The sequence below is a fragment of the Alligator mississippiensis genome, chromosome 11 (assembly GCF_030867095.1).
Source record: "Alligator mississippiensis isolate rAllMis1 chromosome 11, rAllMis1, whole genome shotgun sequence".
Classification (NCBI taxonomy): domain Eukaryota; kingdom Metazoa; phylum Chordata; order Crocodylia; family Alligatoridae; genus Alligator; species Alligator mississippiensis.
In genome coordinates, this window is record NC_081834.1 from 3,242,210 (window position 1) to 3,261,463 (window position 19,254).

The following is a 19,254-nucleotide window of genomic DNA, read 5'->3' on the forward strand; positions in this document are numbered from 1 at the left end:
GCAGCAAGGGAAGTTGGGGTTGGATATTAGGAAAAACTTGGTCATCAGAAGGGTGGTGAAGCACTGGGACAGGTTCCCCAGAGAGGTGGTGCAGTCTCCATCCTTGGAGGCGTTTAAGACCTGGATGGACAAAGCTTTGGCTGGGATGATGTAGTTGGGGCTGGTCCTGCTTGGAGCAGGGGGGTGCACTAGATGTGACCTCCCGAGGTCCCTTCAACCCTCCTTGTCTATGCTTCTGTGATTCATTGCAATCCTGTTGTGCGCAGCCAAGGAGCCTGCTTGTGCAGCACCCCGCTCCTGCCCGCCATGGCAGCAGGGTCTGCCACGATCACAACGTCTTCCTCCTCATTGCACCACCCAGGCGTCTGGGCCTGAGACCTTCTCTCACCTCTAAAAATACCTCCTGCCCCTTCTGTGTCCTTGCTTCTCTCCTCGCCCCTGTTGGGAAGCCGGCACTGCACAGCTGCACTGTTCACCACTGCCCCTTCCAGTATTTCTCGCCACCTGCTTTACTGCAGCTCAGTCCAAACTCCTGCCCTGCAGCGGACGTGACGACTTGGGGCTGTTTGGAAGGTCCTGAATGCACATGAACTCCTTTACCTACATCTATTTGGATGAAAAGCACCATCAGACCCTGCCCCAGGGCGAGTACAGATTCGCCTCCAAACAGCACTTTTGCAACCCCGCTGTCTTGGCCTATGTGAGCGCACAAGGGCAGCCACGCAGGGTACCGTGTTTCAGGGCTGTGCGTGAGGCTTGCTGTGCTGGCAGAGCGGTGACGGCATTACCACGGGGAATAAAAATGAAAACGAAGCACTAATGAGAGGTGACCATTGAAACGGTGAACTAAAAAGGCAGGCTTGCAGGAGCAGGAGGGTGGTGTTGTGCCGTCTGCCACCTGCTGGGCGGTCTCCCATTTCAAACCGTATCGGTATTTGTATACGAGATTGGTATTTGTACAGCGAAAGAGGTATACCAGACCTTTTTAGGTCCCAGAGCCCTACAACTGCAGTTCACAAAATAAATTCTCAGCTTCAAGTTTCCAAGGCACTAAAAAACCCGGCTCCGTCCGGCTTGGAAAGTGGCTGTCACCAAACAAAAATCTTTGCACTGGTGTTGGCAGATATGATAATCAGCCCGTTAATCAGCACCAAAATGCCTGCCATAATTGGACTGAATACACATGGTGCAAGGGGCTGTGGGGAGCTGCTGTATCATTTTTCACACAAGCCATTTAACAGGGTGGGGGCAGGCCTGGTTGAATAAGGCTGTTTTTCCAAGATGGGAGGTTTTCCTAAGTTGCAAACACTACCGGCATTTCCTTTCTTTGTGCATTGGAAGAAAGCTCTGGAAACCAGGGACTGACTGCGTCTGCACAGGGTGGAGACTGTCCTTTCGAGGGTGTCTTGGGCACAAGACGGCAGGGAGCGATGCACAGGCAGAAGGAAAGGCCCGTGGTCATAGGAGACGAGCAGGCATCGCTTGCTCTCTGCTTGCTCGACCAGGCCTGGAGGAGGGTTTTGCATGAGATGAGGCTGGGCCATGTCTGACGGAGCAGAGTCCAGCAGGTGGGTGGAAGCCGGGGCCGGAGGGCGAGAGGGAGAGGCCCCAGGGAGGAGGGTAGAGCAGCTGCCCCACGACCTGCATCGTGGCCTGGCTGGTCCTGCAGGACCCCCAAACAGCTCCGAGCCACACAGCACCAACACGACACATGGAAAAACCTCCTCCCCCTCCACCAGCCATCATTTGCAGCAGAAAACCCCCTCTCAGCCCACATCCTCTGCAGCTGCGGCCAGCCCCGGGCGGAGGGCAGGGACCAGAGCCAACAGCTGGGGCTGGAGCAGAGAGCTGGGCTCCTCCGAGGCAGGCAGGTGGCTGCGCTGGCAGCTGAGGAGAGACCTGGCAGCTAATTGATGGGAAATGGCCATCAGCTGCAGAGGGAGGGGAGCCAGCTCCTTGCCTCCCCCCAGCTAAGCCGGGTTTCCGGGCTCTGCAGGGAGAGGGCTGTGGCTCAACAGGGTCTTGTGCTGCAAGCGTGAGGGCACGTGGACAAGACCTGGCCGTGCTAAAGGAGCTTCCAGGCGCTTTGCCAGCTGCCGGCTCAGGCCTCGAGAGTAAAGCAGAAGCCTCTCGTGCTAGTTGCCCCAGCATAGGGGGTGTCCCCTGAGAGGGAGCCCAGAGCAAGGGCAAAATGAAGCCCCTCTCCAGACCCTCAAAGCAGCAGTGTCCAAGACCCCACACATCCCCGTGTCCCAGGGAACCAAAGCCCCGTTGTGCTATAGGTGCAATGTTAAACCTGCCTTTCCTGGAGGCCCCGAAGACCCCGAGTGCTGCTGACAGTATAAAACCTGGGCCAGGTTGCTTCCAGGCTTGGACGGCACATCTACACGTGTACTTTAATGCACATTAGCCTATTTTAATGTGCGTTAAAGCTTCACTAAAAAAATGTAGCTAATGCACGTTAAAATAGGCTCATGCACATTAAGCATCACTTAAAAACTGTGCTCTTTAGTTAATGAGCATTAAGACAGGCTAATGCACATTTTCCTAGTGCCTCACAGTGGAAGCACTAGATTTAATACGCGTTAATTAAAGCACATTAATGCGCGTGTAGACGTGCCCAGAGAGAAACAAGGGTTTTTGCATACAACTGAGAGGGGCTCAAAAAGGTACCTTGTACTTTCAAAACACTTTGGTCCACAGTCCACCTGGGTAAGAGCATAAGAATTGCCACGTACCGGATCAGACCCTAGGTCCATCTTGCCCAATCTGCTGTCAAATCCGGTCCATCGCATCTCTCCAGGACCTTAGGAAGATTAGGTGAGTGAATGCTCCTGGGGGAACTTTTCAGAGACCTCTGGCTTTGGGAGCTGGGAGTCTACCAGCCTCTTGTGCCTTTGCACATCCTCCACCTGGATATTTTTCAGGAGGGTCCCAGAGAAAATGTGCTTCCTGCAGCACCCTCTTAGACTATTATCTCCTCCGCTCAGGAAGCACGAGCCCTCGCTTACTTGAAAACTTACTCCATGTCGTCCTCCTCCGGTGTGACATCTGAATAGACTACCTGGACTTTAGTCCTTCCTGACACCCCAGACTCCCTCTAGGCTTTTGAAATAGCAAGTCCCCAGCTACAAGCAACTTGCTGGTTGAAAAGAAAAAAGAAAGAAACTCAAAGGAGACGTTGTCACTTGCAAGATCTGGTATCTTGAAAACATTTTATTTTGTCACTATTTTGTGGTAGCATAAATAATAGCAAATGACAGCACATTTAACGGAAGGGAGGGAAAGCATTAGGTGCAGAGCGCAGTGTAAATTAACACGGGGCGGGCGGGGGGCAGGGAGAAAACTGTTGCACGGATAGTGCTGAGTAGTTCACGCCCTACTTCGTTTCAGTGAAAATATATCTAGGCAAACTAGCCGTATTTGGTGTTTGTCCCTGCATCGTGGGTCTAATTCACAAAACCATGACTGTATATGTATACATTAGATATGCATATACGTATATGTAGATACATATACATATATGTGTGCGTGTATAGTGCAGCTTAAACGCTCTGCAATTGTATCACTTGGAACAGATATGCAGGAGGACATACAGATTTACACATCCAGACTTCCCAGATTTACAATCCCATAGTCACAAAATGCCTCTCGGACAGAGTTTCACGGGAGCAATTCCCACCAATGTGGAGATTTCCATTAACAAGCTAGAGCTCATCTTCTTTTCTACAAGAGGTCGCCCCTAGAGAGGGAAGATTCAACGTGGGGAAGGGAGCAACAGCACGCTCCTTTTCTGCTTCCCCATGCATATACAACGATGGCAGTCGGCGCCGCTGTATATCCAGGAGGAAACGGGCAGCTAAGCTCCTCGTGAGAGCAGACTGACAGTCCCAATGCCTGTAGAAAACCCAGGGCAGTTTACACTGTATATATTACACAGTGGCTGTGCACACGTGTGTGTACCCACACACACATGCATGCATGCACCCCATGCCCCCCCCAATGGAGGTGTTGCAGGTCCAGGTGGGTAAGCCTAAGGGCCTGCTAAACGATGCTCTGGTAGCGACCGATCATGAAACCTGGAGATTTGACTAGTGGGTCCCAGTTTCATGCGGAAAACACCGATTTGAGCTGTTAGCCCCTTCTCCCTGACCTTGTGGCAACATAACGCCCCTGGCAAAAGGGAGGGGTTCATTTTTGGGGGGGGTCGAACCTCCTTCAAAGAAAGGCCGGGACAGGAGGAGGTTGGGAGACCTTTTGTGAACGAAGCCCTTGACATACGTGCTAGTGCAGTGAATAATTCCAGTCTCGAAGCCCGTCTGCATTCTCGGTCACGTTTTGCATAGGAAACGGTCGATAGCAATTAACCACTTTGCTTTCTTAAGGGCACGCTGCTTTTTACCTCTCATTTGCTCTGCAGTTCAAGTGTCATCTATGTTGTGCCCCACCTGTTAGTTCCAGAGTCTTTCGATATAGAGAATAAATTGCTCCTCTACTTACTCCAAGAAAAACACTGGGATATAAATACATATCCAGCTTCCTTTCATGCAGTAGCTTTCAGTTATAATGCACAGGCCATTTTAGTGCTAGATAAGACTACAAGGACATATTTCCAGTTAGCGTGTGGACTCTTGGCAGCTCGCTTGACTTCTGGCTCATATTCTTTGTAAGTGGATACAGGAAAATTAAAGAGCGAGTATAAACAAAAAGAGTTTATTTATAAAACGTCCCTTGAAGTTAATTATTCTTCGGGCTGTTGCGTAGATTTTTCAGCTCCAGCTGTAGCTGTCGAATCCGTATATCCTTCTGCGCGAGATCCTCCTTCAGCCGTCGGATCTCGTCTTGTTGTCGAAAAAACATTCGGAGGAGCTTAAGGGAAAGTAAAAATAGCGGTAGCACGCGGTGTTAACTTCTCTAGCGCCCGTTCACCCCCACGGCTTTGGCTCCCCACCGCCCTCTACGCGGGAACCTGCTTTCCTTCCAGGCGGTAGCTCTGCTCCCTTGAAACCCCTGCAGCCCGGCTCGCTTTGAAGCCCCCGCCCCTCGTTGTCAGCCGTCAGGTCAGCTGCACGCGAAGGACCCGACGGAAAAGAAAGTCAGCGCCGGACTCGGCACGGATGAGCACCCAGCGCCCCAACATGTGGCTCCACGAGACGGGTTTGATGAATGCTATCGGGAGCTTCGTCTTGGATGCTCTGCATTTAAACTGCAGCAAAGGCTCTCGAAAGCACAAACCGGTGCTTTCCAGGTTGCATTGCTGTCTTTGCCATTGAGAAAATCAGGACCTCCACCACTTGCCAGCAGCCCTCAATGGCCAAGCGGCGACGGAGGCAGCGGAGGTGATGGGCGGCTGGTTTCCCTGGCCCACGGCTGCTGTGAAGGTCCAGGGGACCAGCACGGGAACAGCCCTCGAGTCCCGAGAGCTGTTTGCAAGAGATTCGGGATGCCGCAAGCGTCCCTCGGTCTAAGGGGCAGCAGAACAGCGCAGGGGCATTGCGTGTGCTCACATGGTGTCGACAGCACCGATGCTGAGCACGCTGCAGACTAGCTTGTGCCGTATCAAGCAGGGGAAAGGCTTTGAAGCTCTCGAAAAAGGGCCTGTCTTTTTGCCCTGCATTTGACAGCGCCCGGGAGGAGGCAGTCCTGGTATATGACTGTGTTGATTGAGACAACAGAGCCCTCAGGGCTGGATCTGGCCTCTTCTGACTTCCCAGGAAAGCCAGCAGAGCCGACCGGCTGTATTGCCCCGTGTTAGAGGAACCGGGTTTGGACCCGGGGAGCTTGCAGCTTTCCGTTGGGATGGGTGAGATCTGCCCCTTGGAGCCAGGCGGCATCCCCGCATCTTACCTCGTTCTCAGTCCTAGGCGGCACGTTTTCTAGCAAGTCTATTCCATTAACGACGACGCTCTTCTTCTCTCTTATCGGGGCCTTAAAGACCACTTTGGATGTCTTTTTATAGCCCTCTTTCAACGACATCAGTATGGGATCTAGGGAGAGAAAACCAAGAGAGAGATGACCGCCTGCTCTGCTACGCTGCATGACTTTGAGTTTCTTTCCTTTAAAAGGCCCTGCTCTCTTGCGCTTGCTAAAGTGCACTCCCCATCAGCAGATACGGTTCGACCCCAATGCAGGGCAATCTATAGGGAAGCCAAAACCTTAGTGTCAAGTCCCAGCTCAGCGACCGGCCTATTATGTGACCTTCACACCCCGCTTCTCTGCGCCGGTGCTTCCCATCCTGCCCTTTGTCTTGTCTAGTTTCACCACAAACCCTCCGGTGCAGGCACGGCCTCAACACGCACCTAGGTAATGCTGTTTAATATGTCAGTCCTCAGCTGTGATGTAGCTAAAGCAGAAGGATTGCACCCACACCTGCTTGGACAAGGTATATCCGTGCCGTCTTTGGCACAACAGCCCCCAAGCACAGCTATATGAACAAAGGTATCTCATAGACAGGGCGTCAACAGCCTCCTTAACCCCAGGCAGAGCTTGTCTGAAATGGTTCCTGCAGGATTTCTGCATTAAATGCATTCCCATGCAAGTCTTTACATGTGCCGGGGGGACTGTCCCTACGTCACGACTTCACCGCGAGGGCGGGAGACCAGCGGCTGTGTCAGGCTGTGTCAGAAAAAAGCAGGATAGATCCGCGCAGGGTTAATTCATTTACCTCTGTTCATCCCACTCAGCCATTCATCTGGCGTAAGGGCCGGCTCCGTGCCTGGAGTCATCGGGTAAATGTCCTCTTGGTACGTTTCGGACTGCGAACGGGGGAGAAGAAAGAACAGCCACCTCCGTACATTTGTCAGCAACTGCTAGCCGCCTCGTTCAAAGACGGTTTGCTTGCCGGCGCACGGCCGTACAGGCATTCAGCAGCCTCCCGGGGAAAAGAAAGAACTAGCTGTGCTTCCCCCATTCGCTGAAATGGGAAGTCAAGAGTCCTCGCTGCTGCCTATTAAATTCATGTTCGCATGAAAACGATACCCCAGCCAGGCCGAGCTGTGCCATGTGCTCAAGTGCCCGCCTATGCCTCAGCCACGCAGCAGACAAAGGGGTTCAGAGGCACAACGACAGCACCAAAAAGTTGAACTGGAAACTTTGGGCTGGTTCCCGCTGCTGGGGAGACAGGCCAAGGAGCACAGGGTGCCCCGAGCGCATGGTCACTCGTTGGAGATCCCGTTTCAAAGACAAAGATCATGCGCTCTGGGCACGCAGCGTGTAAAGGAAAATCTCCAAGGGAAATAAAATGAGGAAAGCTGCACACAAGGGGAAGGGGCCAAAAATATATTCCCTTCTGCACCCCTCTGCTCCCTCACCCAGCTCCATTTATCCGCCTGCAAGTGACGGGAAAGTTCAGGGAACAAAGGAAAAGAGGCTCTGTTGAGTTGCTTCTGTTGGAAAAGCATTGCTGACTGACCGCCTTCAATCAGCCTCGCACCCAGGGGCGGCTCGTATTTTTGTTTCAAAATTCAGGACCTTCCTAGTGACGGCCGGGCAGAGCTGGCCCCAGCGTACGGGGTTTCGGCTCGCAAAGCCTAGAGACAGCTCTTTGTCGTGCGGCTCGAGCGGGGAGGTCGACGTCCCAAAAAACAGCAGCAGCACGAGCCAGAACAATCCCGGGATCACCTCTTTAGGAAGAAAGTTTCCTTGAGCACAGAGCAATGGGTTCGTGTCATTGCAAGCTATGGGCATTATCAAAAAAAAATTCCCAGCCGGGATGGAAGTTGGGATCTTAACCGAATAACTGGTGTACGAGGCAGGCGACATGGAGCTGGGCCCGTTGGAGAGGGCAGGGGGTCACCCACAGCCTGCAGAAAAGCAAGCTTGTGACACTAAGCTGTGAGCTAGGGATGTGGCTAGCAGGTTCACAGGGCATTTCCCAGGCAGCAAGAACAGATCATTTCCTGCAAATATTGTGGGCAGCAATATAACCCCCAAGGTGTTTCGTTTGCTATACACAGCCGGCCACAGCCCGTTTGTCATCCACTGCATCTCCAGCATTTTCACCTGAATGACTGATCCATGCTCACGAGAGCTGGGCTCCCTGCACGGTCTCAGGGCGAGCGACTGAGTCCCCGTGCCTCTCACCTGGGAATCGTTCGAAATGCAGAACCCACACTTCTTTGGTGCAACTGGGTAGCAAAAATGAAGTGACCCCGCTCCGCTGTCTAAACTTGCCCAGAGACAGGGCGTTCGCGTGGTGAGTTCAGCGCCCCGAGCCGAAGCGCTGATTTGCACTGAAGTACTCACCCTTCTCGGCACGATCATCGAGATTGGCTCAATCAGACCCTTCAAGGTAACGAGCTTGTAGAACCTGAACACCTCGCACGCGGACACGTCCAGCCCATGCTTTGGCATCACACCTGTTGGAGAGCGCACACGTGAGCAAGGGGCCTTCCACTCGCATCGCAGCGTTCAAGGGCTCTGGCAATGCAGGTGCATTTTCAGTGAGGAAGGAACCGTGTGTAGCCCCCGCCAGATTGCCAGCGTAGACCCGTGAACAGGGTGCCTGTGCTGCATACCAACGCCACAAGACGTCGTGTCGGCCCTGACATCATTTCAGGTAAAAGCCACCGTCAAAAAAAGCATCATTATTTCCTACAGAAAATCTTCAGGGCTTCACAAATGGAGACGAGCTGCCAGCGTGCTGTACAAGGACATGATTTTCTGCCTTTTGCTTAAAAGCAAGGTGTTGATGAGGGCTGTCTTGTACCCCCATCATAACCTAGAGCCTGCCAGTGCTCCCAGTGACTTCAGCTCAAGTTGCAGGGGTCTGTCCTTCGACACTCGGCTCCGGGCTCGCTGCACAAACAGCTCTGCAAAGCCGTGACCGCATGGTAACTTGAGGGCCCTCGGAGCATTTTCCCATCAGATCCACGTGACACGGGTCTGAAACTGCTTTCGGGTCAGCTCAGGACAGAGCGAGCTGCTAGAAAAGTGCCCAAACGGCATGGCAGCCAGGAGTAATAGAAGCCGGTTATACCGCCAAAAAACCTTTTCACATGCAGGCTTGCAACCAGCTGAGAGCGGGGCAGGTGCACCCATCAGGGCATAGCACTGGCAGCAACAAGGGGAATATGAAGCAGGTGGATCCTGCAGTAATGGTGGGGAACCATGCGCTGCCTGAGGTTGCATATTAAAGATTTGGGACTACAGGTGGGATGAGTAATTGTACATGCATTTTCTTTGGAAATGGAAGACTACAGGTGGGGTGAGTAATGTCCATGCATGTTCTTTGGAAATGGAGGACACATTCCTGCCATGGGAAGAGCCACACATATTAAATGCCACCATGAAAACCACTGCAATCCTAAATTAATTTTCTAGCAAATAATCAGCTGCCTAATGGCACAGAACATATTTGAACAGTGAAAGTCAGCGCGGTGCAGACAGCATGGGGCTTCTTTTTATGCAAAGCATGTTTACCAGCAAAATTGAATGATAACACTTCAGTCTGTTTTGGGGTAGGAGTGCTCAAAGGGAAGAACCATCCGTATCAAGCGAGCCCTTACCCAGTCCTTTCTGTGGGGCAGGAGAGCGAAACTCCATGAGATAATTCAGGTAGGGCTTCTCCGAGCTGATTTCGTAGTATCGGATGTTCCCGTCTCCCTGCGGGGCGGGGAATAGAGGTAAGTTTAACAACGGGATGTGAAAGCGTTACACAAATGGAAGGGCTGGTTCAGAGGAGCATCGTAGGATGCTGCCCATCACGCTGTGTGGGGATCGTGCTGTGCATGGGAACACTACTTGCGCTGCTAGGATCTTGCAGCACGCTGCAGGAGGTGCAACAGCTGCATTGTTTGGGAATGCAGACTTGCAGGACGACTGGAGGTTTTCCTAGGCAGACTCCCCACACGGCAGACGTTTGCTAAGGGGTTACACATACGACTTCACCAGGCACAGCCCGTGCCCGGGCACTCGACCGTGCATGCTCCAGCACGGACAGACACGAATACCAGAGTGCAGCTAAAGCAAGGAGCATCCTTTAAACAATCCGAGCGGCTGGGACACGGGTTAAAGACGGGCCTGGCCCATCCCGGAGGAGAAACAATGAACAGTAAGCAGGGCCGCGATGCACAGGCAGGGAACCACCGTGCTGACATTGATACGCACGCTCCTGGCAAAGTACACGCTGTGCGGTACGCAGGGCCATATGCTGGCTCCGGCAGGGGCCCGTACGCAGCCAATAGGAAACCCATTGCATTTATATTTTTCGGGGCCTCCTATCTGCGTTGCAGTATCTGCATCCTGGATGGCTCTTTCCAAAGCTGTCTGCTAGGCTGGCTGCAAAGCAAGCAGGTGATCCTTCACAGAGACGTGGGCACATCTATCACGCCCAGGGGCAACTCCATCGACACGCAACTCAACACCGAGACTTTCAGGGAAAAATCGAGGGCCAAATCCAAAGGAGTGACTCCAAATCCGCACTCACGAAAGCTTGATCAGCGCCTCGGCCCCAATGTTTAAATGCAAACGCGCTCGCCAGAGACGGGCCCCTTTGCTTGCTTGCCTTTGGGAGACGATCGAAATGCCACTTAGGAGGGGATAAGTCGGTCCCGACCTTAGTGCCACGTGTTGCTTTGTAGCCTGATGCAAACCAACGTACCTTTCCAGCCAAGTACAGCATGTGCGTGTCGGCGTCGTAGAAAGGGAACAGGAGCCCCGAGAGCCCGTCGATCTCCTCCTCTATTAGGGGCATGGACAGGTCTTCCTGTACGGGGAGGAAATCACTGAATGCATCACAGGTTTTGCACAAGCGAGGTCCGCTGGTGAGCAATGTATGGAGGATGGGGTTTGTCAGGGAAACCTGGGCAAACCTGCCACCCTCCCTCAGCACTGCCAGGGGAAGAAGTATCGTACGAGTCAGAGCGGAGGGGGAGATTGAGGCCCTGGACACATGGAGCAAAAAGTGCCTAGTTAAGGTCTTGTGAAAGCACACTGCTGGGCCCTGGATGTGTCCCTCCTCCAGGCCAGGTCTGTAGGGGATGCAGGATAAGCAGGATCCAGCCACCCCTCACCCCAGAGCCGTGCTGGGTGCCGGCGTTGCTGCGTGATTTGTGCTTGAGACCCAGTTTGGGCCAGCGTGGCTGGGCTTCGAGCAGGGAGGGGAGGCGGGAGGGGAAAGGAGCAGAGTGCAAAGCACGTTCTCCTTTTCTCTCTCCCAAGACCGGTCTGGGGCAGCGGCGGTCTGCAGGGCGCGGACCCTGACCTCCGGGGACAAACGGCCCCCAACGCGGAAAGGGCCACGGCCACATCCCCAGGGCTGCTGCGGGAGGGATGGGGCTGGATGCTCTCTTGGGTTCAAGGGCTGTTAGGTTTACTCTGGCCTTTAAACACTCCAGGAAGACACCACAGTGATGGGCCCTGCCGTGGCCTGGAGCCAATGTGCTGACCCCTGGGATTTAGAGGGGAACCCAGTCCCCCCGGTCTTTAGCTTTATACTTTATGGGATCCTGCATCCTCCTTTTTACTCCCCTAGCCAGCGTGGTTACAAGGCTCTTCTCACCCAGAGCAATGACCGCCTGCCCCGTGTTCCCAGCAGCAGCCGCAACCTGCAAGGCACCACCGGTGTTTGCAGGCAAGCCGATAAACAGCCTGAGCCAGAGGCCGTCGGGTGTCCAGTGCACAGACAGACTCAAACTGCTCGGTCTAGAAGGCTGTGCATGGTGTCAAAGGAGAGGGTGGGAAGGTTTGCTGGGCTGGAGCTGGTCAGCTCACCTCTGCCTTAACTAACTCTGCGCACGCCGAGCTCCAGCTCCCCAAGGAGCGGTTCCCGGCCAGCTCTCCGCTAGACGCTGGCCCAGATTCTCCGAGTTACATAAAGACCTATGCAGCATCCCTTAGGAAACGAGGAGGAGCAAAGAAACTACTCTGCACGTGCTCGGTTTTGGGTTGCTACAAAAGGTATCTCAATCGTGCAGCGTGCCGGGGGATTCTGCAGATCCTGAGGGACACGGCAGTCAACGAGAGCTGAATTAGGCACCTAATTCCTGGCAAGAGGGCTGGACTGGTCCCTCGGACAATGCCAGTCTGCTGATGGAGAGCCCATTCGCACCAAGGATCTCAGCTCTTGCCCAGTGTCGATGAATTCAGATACAGGACACCGTTGCCACCAGGCAGGTGTCTGCACGCTGCGGGTGGCACCGGACACCTGGACGACTTGCCTCCAGTCACCTACGTCTGCACAGAGCAGAGCACGGTGTCCTGGGCCAACGCTTCACCCGCGTGCCCCCTACTCGGCAGGGGATGGCTTCTGACCTGATCCCAGAGCGCGATCTGCCTCGTGTTCCACCGCGAAACGCCGGTCGTGAGAAGCCGCTTCATGTTCCCGAGGAAGACCACCCGGTTCACGCGATGGTTCTTGCAGCTGGCTTCCTGGAAGGAGAAGAGGCCGGATGTGCTACGCGGACTAGACGGCAGCACCTTTCCAGTGCCCTGCTCTCTAGGCAAGCCCTGGAGTCGTGGAGCGCGACCCTCGAGGGAGCACGCCTCTGCCGCCCCACGCTATCCCCTGCTCTCTGCACGGTCTCTGCCTTTTCTACGGGGAGTGGTGTTCACGTCTCAGTCCCAGCCCCAGGAAAAGCACCCCGCAGCAAGCGGCATGGGCCTTGAGTCTCAGCCTCCCCTCGTCCTTCCTCTCCTCCTGTGCTGCAAATCGTGAGCGCGGTGCTCACGCAAGGGGGGGTGCAGCAGTGTCTGCGATGGGTTCGGTGGCTAGAACGGGGCCGGATCCCTTCTACCGTCTCGCCTTAAGGCGGAGAACTACGTGCACGTTGACATTTGAGATGCCGATGCTTCTTGAATATCATGGTGCGCTCCCCACACATCCCTTCCTAGGGCCCCTCGTTCCTCAGGAGCTCTTCCCTCGTGGCACACTTACGTTGAGCTTAAAATCGCTCCCTCCCACCGCCCCTAGGTTTTCCTCGGCTGTACACGTGAGGAACGCAACTACCGACTTTGGAAACTCTTCACTGAATCAAGCCTAAGGCTGCGTGTGCATTTGCCAGAAATAACAGATGCCTTTCCTGGGACTTCCTTGAGACAGATCCTTGGCAACTCTTCTGTACCCAGCTCTTCACCTGAAGCACTCGGCCCGAGCGCGGCTCAATGACTCGCAGCTTCTTGTCTTTGCAAGTGGTAGAGAGCAGGCTGCCGTCGGTGTTGAAGGACATGCAGAGAATGACGTCCGTGTGGCAGTCGATCATCTTGACCGGCTCCCCGATGTCCAGGTTCCAGATGAGAACCTGGAGGGAAACGAGGAAGGATTATGTTAACCCTCATTTGGAAAAGAAAAATTTCAATGCCAAGGCTCCTTCACCAATACATCTGTGCAAGACCGCTTCTGGTAACGTGCAGCCAGATTGCAACCCCCAGCGAACGGCATCTTCCCCCATGAGCACGCTGGTGTCGTTTGAGCCAAACAGCAGAATCCGACCCCGGGAGAGACAGCTGCGCCGGCCTGCCCAAGCTGTGCTCACGCACAGAAGACGGGCACACCAGGCCGATTTTATCTCTCTAGCATTCGTGTTATATGAAGAAAGGTAAAGAATAACTTCTGGTCGTAGCTGTGTGTCGTTCTGCTCTGAGCGTGGCAGTATGGGGCTCCATGTTTAGTGGCCCTCCCTGGTTTCCCTTGTCAACCTGACCTGGATAAGCTGGGTTCTGCTATGACAACACGCGACCACCCAGCAAAAGTGTCCCGTGGTCCAAATGAAACGGCCAGTTGCATCTCTATGACCCCAGCCCTGTGTCCCACAGAAAAGGAGCAAAAGTCCTGCAGAATCAGTGAACCAACAAACCCACTCCCCGCAGCTATTTCTGCAATCCCTTTTGAGGCAGGACTGTGCTTGGATGTCTGGTTTTGCTGTACGACGTGGGCGAGGCTGGTAGCACAGAAGAGCGCGAGTTCAGCGCTAGCTGTACGGGGTGACCAAAGTACACGGGAGTTTTACACGAGCATTATGCACACAGAAGGCCGTTATGACTAGGTGGAAGGAAAATATCATTGTCTGCTCTCTGTGTCCTCGACGTGCCCATGTTATTCCATGCCAAGTTCTTTGGGGAGCGAGACCCCAAAGCACCTGCCTCAGCAGATCCTTGGATCTCAAGTGCATTTTCATTGCGGTGATTAGCAGAGAGTGGTAGAAAGATCTGAGGAGGAGAAGTGACCATGAAAAAACCCAGCAAAAGGCTTGGCCAACCGTGATTTCGATCTTTCAAGACCCTTCAAAGAACCTGGGCCAGGTCCACACTGGTGCAGCCGTATCGGTCGGGGTGGGAAGCTGTGTTGGTGGAATAATATAAGAAAAAAATGTGCTTTTCCTGCAATGGCTGGTTTTGCTCATTGGGCCACTGTTTTTACTGGAGCTATACTGGTCAAGAGCAGTCCCAGCTACAGCCAAGTGGTAGCTCGAACTCTTCCGGTGTACTTCACCTTGTAGTCGTAGCCTGCACTGAAGAGGATGTTGTTGGCGGTCGGGTGCCATTCAACGAGCCCGACCCGCCGGCTGTGCCCATACAGCTCTAGGACGGCTTCTGTCAAGTTGCGCTTTAAGCCTCCGTCTGGAATTTCCCAAATTCGAACCTGAAAGGACAGGGAGAGCAAAGGTTATCGGGAGGAGACATCTCTGCCCTGGTCTGAGAGGCCTACGAGAGCCTCGTTTTCTCTGCCGAGCCTTCATTCGCTAAGCCCCATCTGGGGATTTCCCAAGGAGATCATCGGGATCCCCAAATGCTACGGGAGAATCGGGGCTGAGCGTGTGAAAAGGCAGCACGCTCACCCCACCCCCTCGTTCCCGTCTGTACAGGGTGGGCTTGTATTCCCTCTTCCCATCTCCTGCGTCCCCGACCTGCTCCCCAAATTTTGGCTGACACCGGGAAGGCAAAACCTTGGATCTCTTCTGTAGAGATGGGCTGGCGGGTCTAGTCCTCTAAGCCGTGGGAGGGAACTGCAATGGCTTCAACAGGGTGTCTTGGCTGGCAAAGAGGACCTGGCATGCACCTGGTGCCCATAATGTAAAGTGAAAAGTAATGCTGCTTTTTACTGGGTAAAAAGATACAAGAGAGCCCTCGAAAACCAGCACCTGAAAGATATACCACTCATTCACGTGCAAGTGCACACACGCACACCCCCGGGGGAAAGACATCCAACCTCGCAAGAGACCTCCTGGAGAACCAGAACTAAGGACTTCAAGATTTAGTCTCTTCGAAAGATTAACTGCTGGATAGCAATAGTGGCAGCAATATATTTCATACTGTTTGTGCCGCCATAGCTGAGCAAACCATCCTCACTAGCCATCGTATCTGGGGAGCGAGTATTGTGAAAGCCGTTGCACATTTGCTGTTAGCAGCTGCCTGATGGACAGCCTTGAACTACTGTAGCAGACTGAGGAAGACCGTTATGTGATACCCTTGTTTTGCCACTTAGCATGGAGTTAAAAGGGACACTCGTGACTCACGCAGCTTTGGTTCAAAGCAGGACCGACCCCTGATCTCGGTCTGGTCGGGCAGATCGACACTGCTGACGGTAGTCGAGACAGTTGGGGCGCAGCGTTCAATCACCAACTGAAATCCTCAAGGAACGATTGTGCCTTTGCATGATCTGATCGTAGCACTTGTAGGAAAGTTGGGCTGGAAGGGACTCACAAGGTCATTTAGTTCAGCCCTCTGCTCAAGGCAGGACCATCCCTAACTAAACCATCCCAGGCAAGTGTCTAAGCTGCTCCTGACAACTTCCAAGGATCCACAAATTCTCCGGGTGCTTATTGCAATGCCCAACCCCTCTTCTAATCTCCAACCTAAATTTCTCCTGCTGCAGCTTGGGGCCATTGCTCCTAGTCTTGCAGAGCCACAGAGAAAAAGCCATCTCCATCCTCTCTGTAATTGCCCTTCAGATACTGTGAAGGTCTGCTCTGCCTGAACAGCATCTAGCATTCACAAAGCTGTAAACACACATGCACACACTCGACCGATACCTGCTGTCACACCGCTGACTTCGGTGTAGGCAGAGCAGTGTGCTTGGCCTACGCTCCTTCCCCAAGGATGAGAAACAACACAGAGAGGCTGTTGCATTGCAGGGGGATTCACAGTTGCACGGGCATCATTAAACAAGGTCCCCAGTGGCTGCTAAATGGTAATTGCTTTTCATACAAGCAGAGTCAGGGCAACGCTGAGTGCTTCTGAGGCCTGCACAACTGCCGAGGATATCAAACAAAACCCAGGAAGAAACATTTGGAAGATAAAGGGTGCACCGTGCAGGGGAAGACAAGGTTCTTTGAAAACTTCTCTTTAATGAAATGGCTTGAGAGAGCTCTCTAATGGGGGGTACAACTCTTTTCATCTCTGTCAAAGGGCACTGGTGTGAGTCTGAGCCCTGCATCAGCCACTCCACTTCTGTCTAATTCAGTCAAAGAGCGTTTCTTGATTCCTTTTTCTGCAGAGCATCGCGGTAGTAGGGGACACTCAGAAAATGGCATCTCAAGACATGCTGGGTAAACCTAAGGCATTGGCTTAATTCAGGCTGGCATCCTCTGTGCCACTTAACCACCCAAACGGAGACAAGCAATGGCTCAGACGTGCTGCAACTCTGAGCTCTGCTCAAGTGCTCGGACGCTGGTGTCACAAGAACGGCACTTACTTCACATCTGCTCCTATAGCTCAGATCACACTACTACACCGCTGCACTCGAGGTTTCCCCCCACCTGGCTGCTTATTGCTCCAGCTCAACACAAGTCTGCCCTGCAGCCAGAGGTATGATGGTGGGACTGAGAGGACCGAAGAAAGAGCGCAGTGGTATGGAGAGCATCTGCAAATCTGTGCAACGGAGAGCTATTCTCAAGCTAATGGGAAAGCATGGAAATCTTCCAAAGGGAGCTGTAAAGGCAGTGACTGAGGAAGCTGATACCAGGCACTTAGACTAAATATTTGGGAGAGGCCTGTTCCCTCTATCTGGAATGTGCAACACGAGAGGCAGGGCGACAGTGACTCTGGGGACTGGCTGGAAGAGACACATAAAGTTGTGAAAACATGCACGGTCAGACAAGAAGCCAGTAGCATTGTGATGGCAGAAGCACATCCTGGATCACGGGTGGGACAATCATAGATTCATAGATGTTCGGGTCGGAAGGGACCTCAATAGATCATCGAGTCCAACCCCTGCATAGGCAGGAATCAGTTTTCCAGAGGTGGCTGGGAGGACGCTATTAATGGTGCAACCACAGACTGGGGCAAGATGGGGAATAGTCAACTTCTGCCCTGTCGATCAGGACTTGTCCTCTGAGTCGGGACAGCGGGGTACAATCCTGAAGCAGAAAGCTAGTTCCCAGATCTGCCGGCCTGCAAAAAATCAACCGCTGAGCCGTCTACTTGAAACCCGGTCTCTATGTCGCAGGCTGTGAAGGCCTAAGGTACTGATTGCTGGATCACACCCACTGAAGGGGCGCACCAGGAAAATAAAACCAGTAGCTAAAAGGTAAAGCTAACAAAGGCTACTACTTGCCCCAGGCTACTACTGGAGGCAAGGTGCTCTTTGTAACAAGGTCAGCAGCCTTAATGAGGTGCGAACAGCTGAGAGCTGGTTGTTCCCGGCTAGGATGAGCACACAGATGTTGATTGTTTTAATTAGCGCCTCTACTACTGATATCATCAGGATTAGTGCCTCTAATACTCACATCATCAGGATCCTCAAATGCTACGGGAGAATTGGGGCTGTGCGTGTGAAAAGGCAGCACGCTCACACCATCCCCTCGTTCCCGTCTGTACGGGGTGGGCTTGTATTCCCTCCTCCCATCTCCTTTGCCCCCGACCTGCTCCCCAAATTCTGAGATTTGGCTGAGTGAGATTTGGCTGATGACTAGTACGTTTGCACTACTTAAATGGCTGCATGTCTCCCCTAAGGGTGCTGTAAGTGGCTTATCCTGTATTTCAGAAGTCAAACATCTATGGAGTACTCCAAAGAATAGGTTAAATTCCAAAAGCTGAAACTTTCTGGGCTGAAGTCTGCCATTTTCCCCACTGTAAAGCCAAGTTAATTCCACCAAATCAATGGGAATTTGCATTAAAGTGTGTGTGTGAGAGACAAGCCAGGTGCATCGCTAAACAGTGGGCTCCAGGCGTTCCAGAGGCAACATTACCTGCTGGAGAGAAGACACTTTGCTTATGCCAAAGAAGTGGAGGAGCCCATAAAATGATGGGAGAGAAACTTCACTAGGTCCACTGCAGAAGTGGTGCAAGCCCATGAAGAGGCCGCCAGCTCATGGTTTTAGCTAGAACCACTGGGACGGGACCCTCATTTGCACTGCGGCCCCAGGTGTTCAAGATTGATCTAGAAACACCCTGTTGAAGATGGTGGCCAGCTGCAGAAAGTGTCTGGTCTTTCTTCCAGATAGAGGAAGTGCAAAAGCAAAGCCAGAGCGGTTACTGCTCTCCATGCACTCAGGTTGAGCTTTGATCAAACGGTCGTGTTCTTGCAAAACTCCTGGGTGTGCTTTGGAGTTAATTTATACAGGGCCTCTGCGGTGTTTGCTCGGCTGGTGACCTGCAACATGCTGACAGCCTAAAAAGTCGCCTTGGAAGACTGCCACGCTATAGATCGAGCAGGTGCTCACATCACGAACAGGTAAAATAGTAATGAAGCTCTGCAGAGTGTGCAACCCGCGCTCTGTACAGCGTGCACCTGAGCCGCCGGTACAGAGAGAGGCTGGCTTGTTCTTTCCTAACACACTAAAATCTCTCTCCAGATGCATCTTCACCTTTCACTCAACCATTTGCTGTGAGAGAGCTCCGAGTGAGAAGAACATCATTGCAAGGTAGCAAGCACCACTTATATCAGCACTCGGGGAAGGGACAGGTTGTGAGGGTCAAAGCCTTGTTAAACAGTCTGACAACTCTCCTTCTTTCGGTGATTGCACGCGGAAGAGAACTGCCATGGAAAGTCAGGAGTCTTGATTCAGGGCCCGAGGGCCTGTCCAGCTGGGCAGCTCGTGCCTGGCAATCTGCAATGTGGTACCACGTTTGCAGCCTGTGCCTGTTGCAGTTGCACCATCTCCAGGATCCCCACAATACTGTCTTTCCCCTGACGTCTTTCCAGTCTTCAGCCTATGACTTCCATAATTGAGGCAGTTTCCTAGTTATCATTCATCCCAGAACGAGGTCAGCGTGGCCTGCAATCTGGCCAGTCCGAGACCAAATACAGCAGGACCACCATTCCTCACCTGAAGCAGTGGTCAGAAGGATGCTATTAGGGCTGGTCAGAAAACAAGG

The 19,254-nt window shown here is 53.1% G+C and overlaps 1 protein-coding gene across 1 annotated transcript in view; it reads right to left on the minus strand.

Moving 5' to 3' along the window:
• Positions 1-3,181: 3,181 nt before the first annotated feature.
• CORO2B (coronin 2B) overlaps positions 3,182-19,254 on the minus strand; it is a 107,344-nt gene continuing 91,271 nt past the window's right edge. The window contains exons 4-12 of the mRNA XM_019477686.2: positions 14,429-14,578; positions 13,074-13,238; positions 12,253-12,369; positions 10,601-10,705; positions 9,507-9,603; positions 8,245-8,357; positions 6,665-6,755; positions 5,848-5,987; positions 3,182-4,869 (exon numbers count right to left, since the gene is read on the minus strand). Of these exons, the coding sequence (XP_019333231.1) occupies positions 4,738-4,869; positions 5,848-5,987; positions 6,665-6,755; positions 8,245-8,357; positions 9,507-9,603; positions 10,601-10,705; positions 12,253-12,369; positions 13,074-13,238; positions 14,429-14,578 (1,110 nt within the window). The 3' untranslated portion in view covers positions 3,182-4,737. The remainder of the gene's footprint in view (positions 4,870-5,847; positions 5,988-6,664; positions 6,756-8,244; positions 8,358-9,506; positions 9,604-10,600; positions 10,706-12,252; positions 12,370-13,073; positions 13,239-14,428; positions 14,579-19,254) is intronic.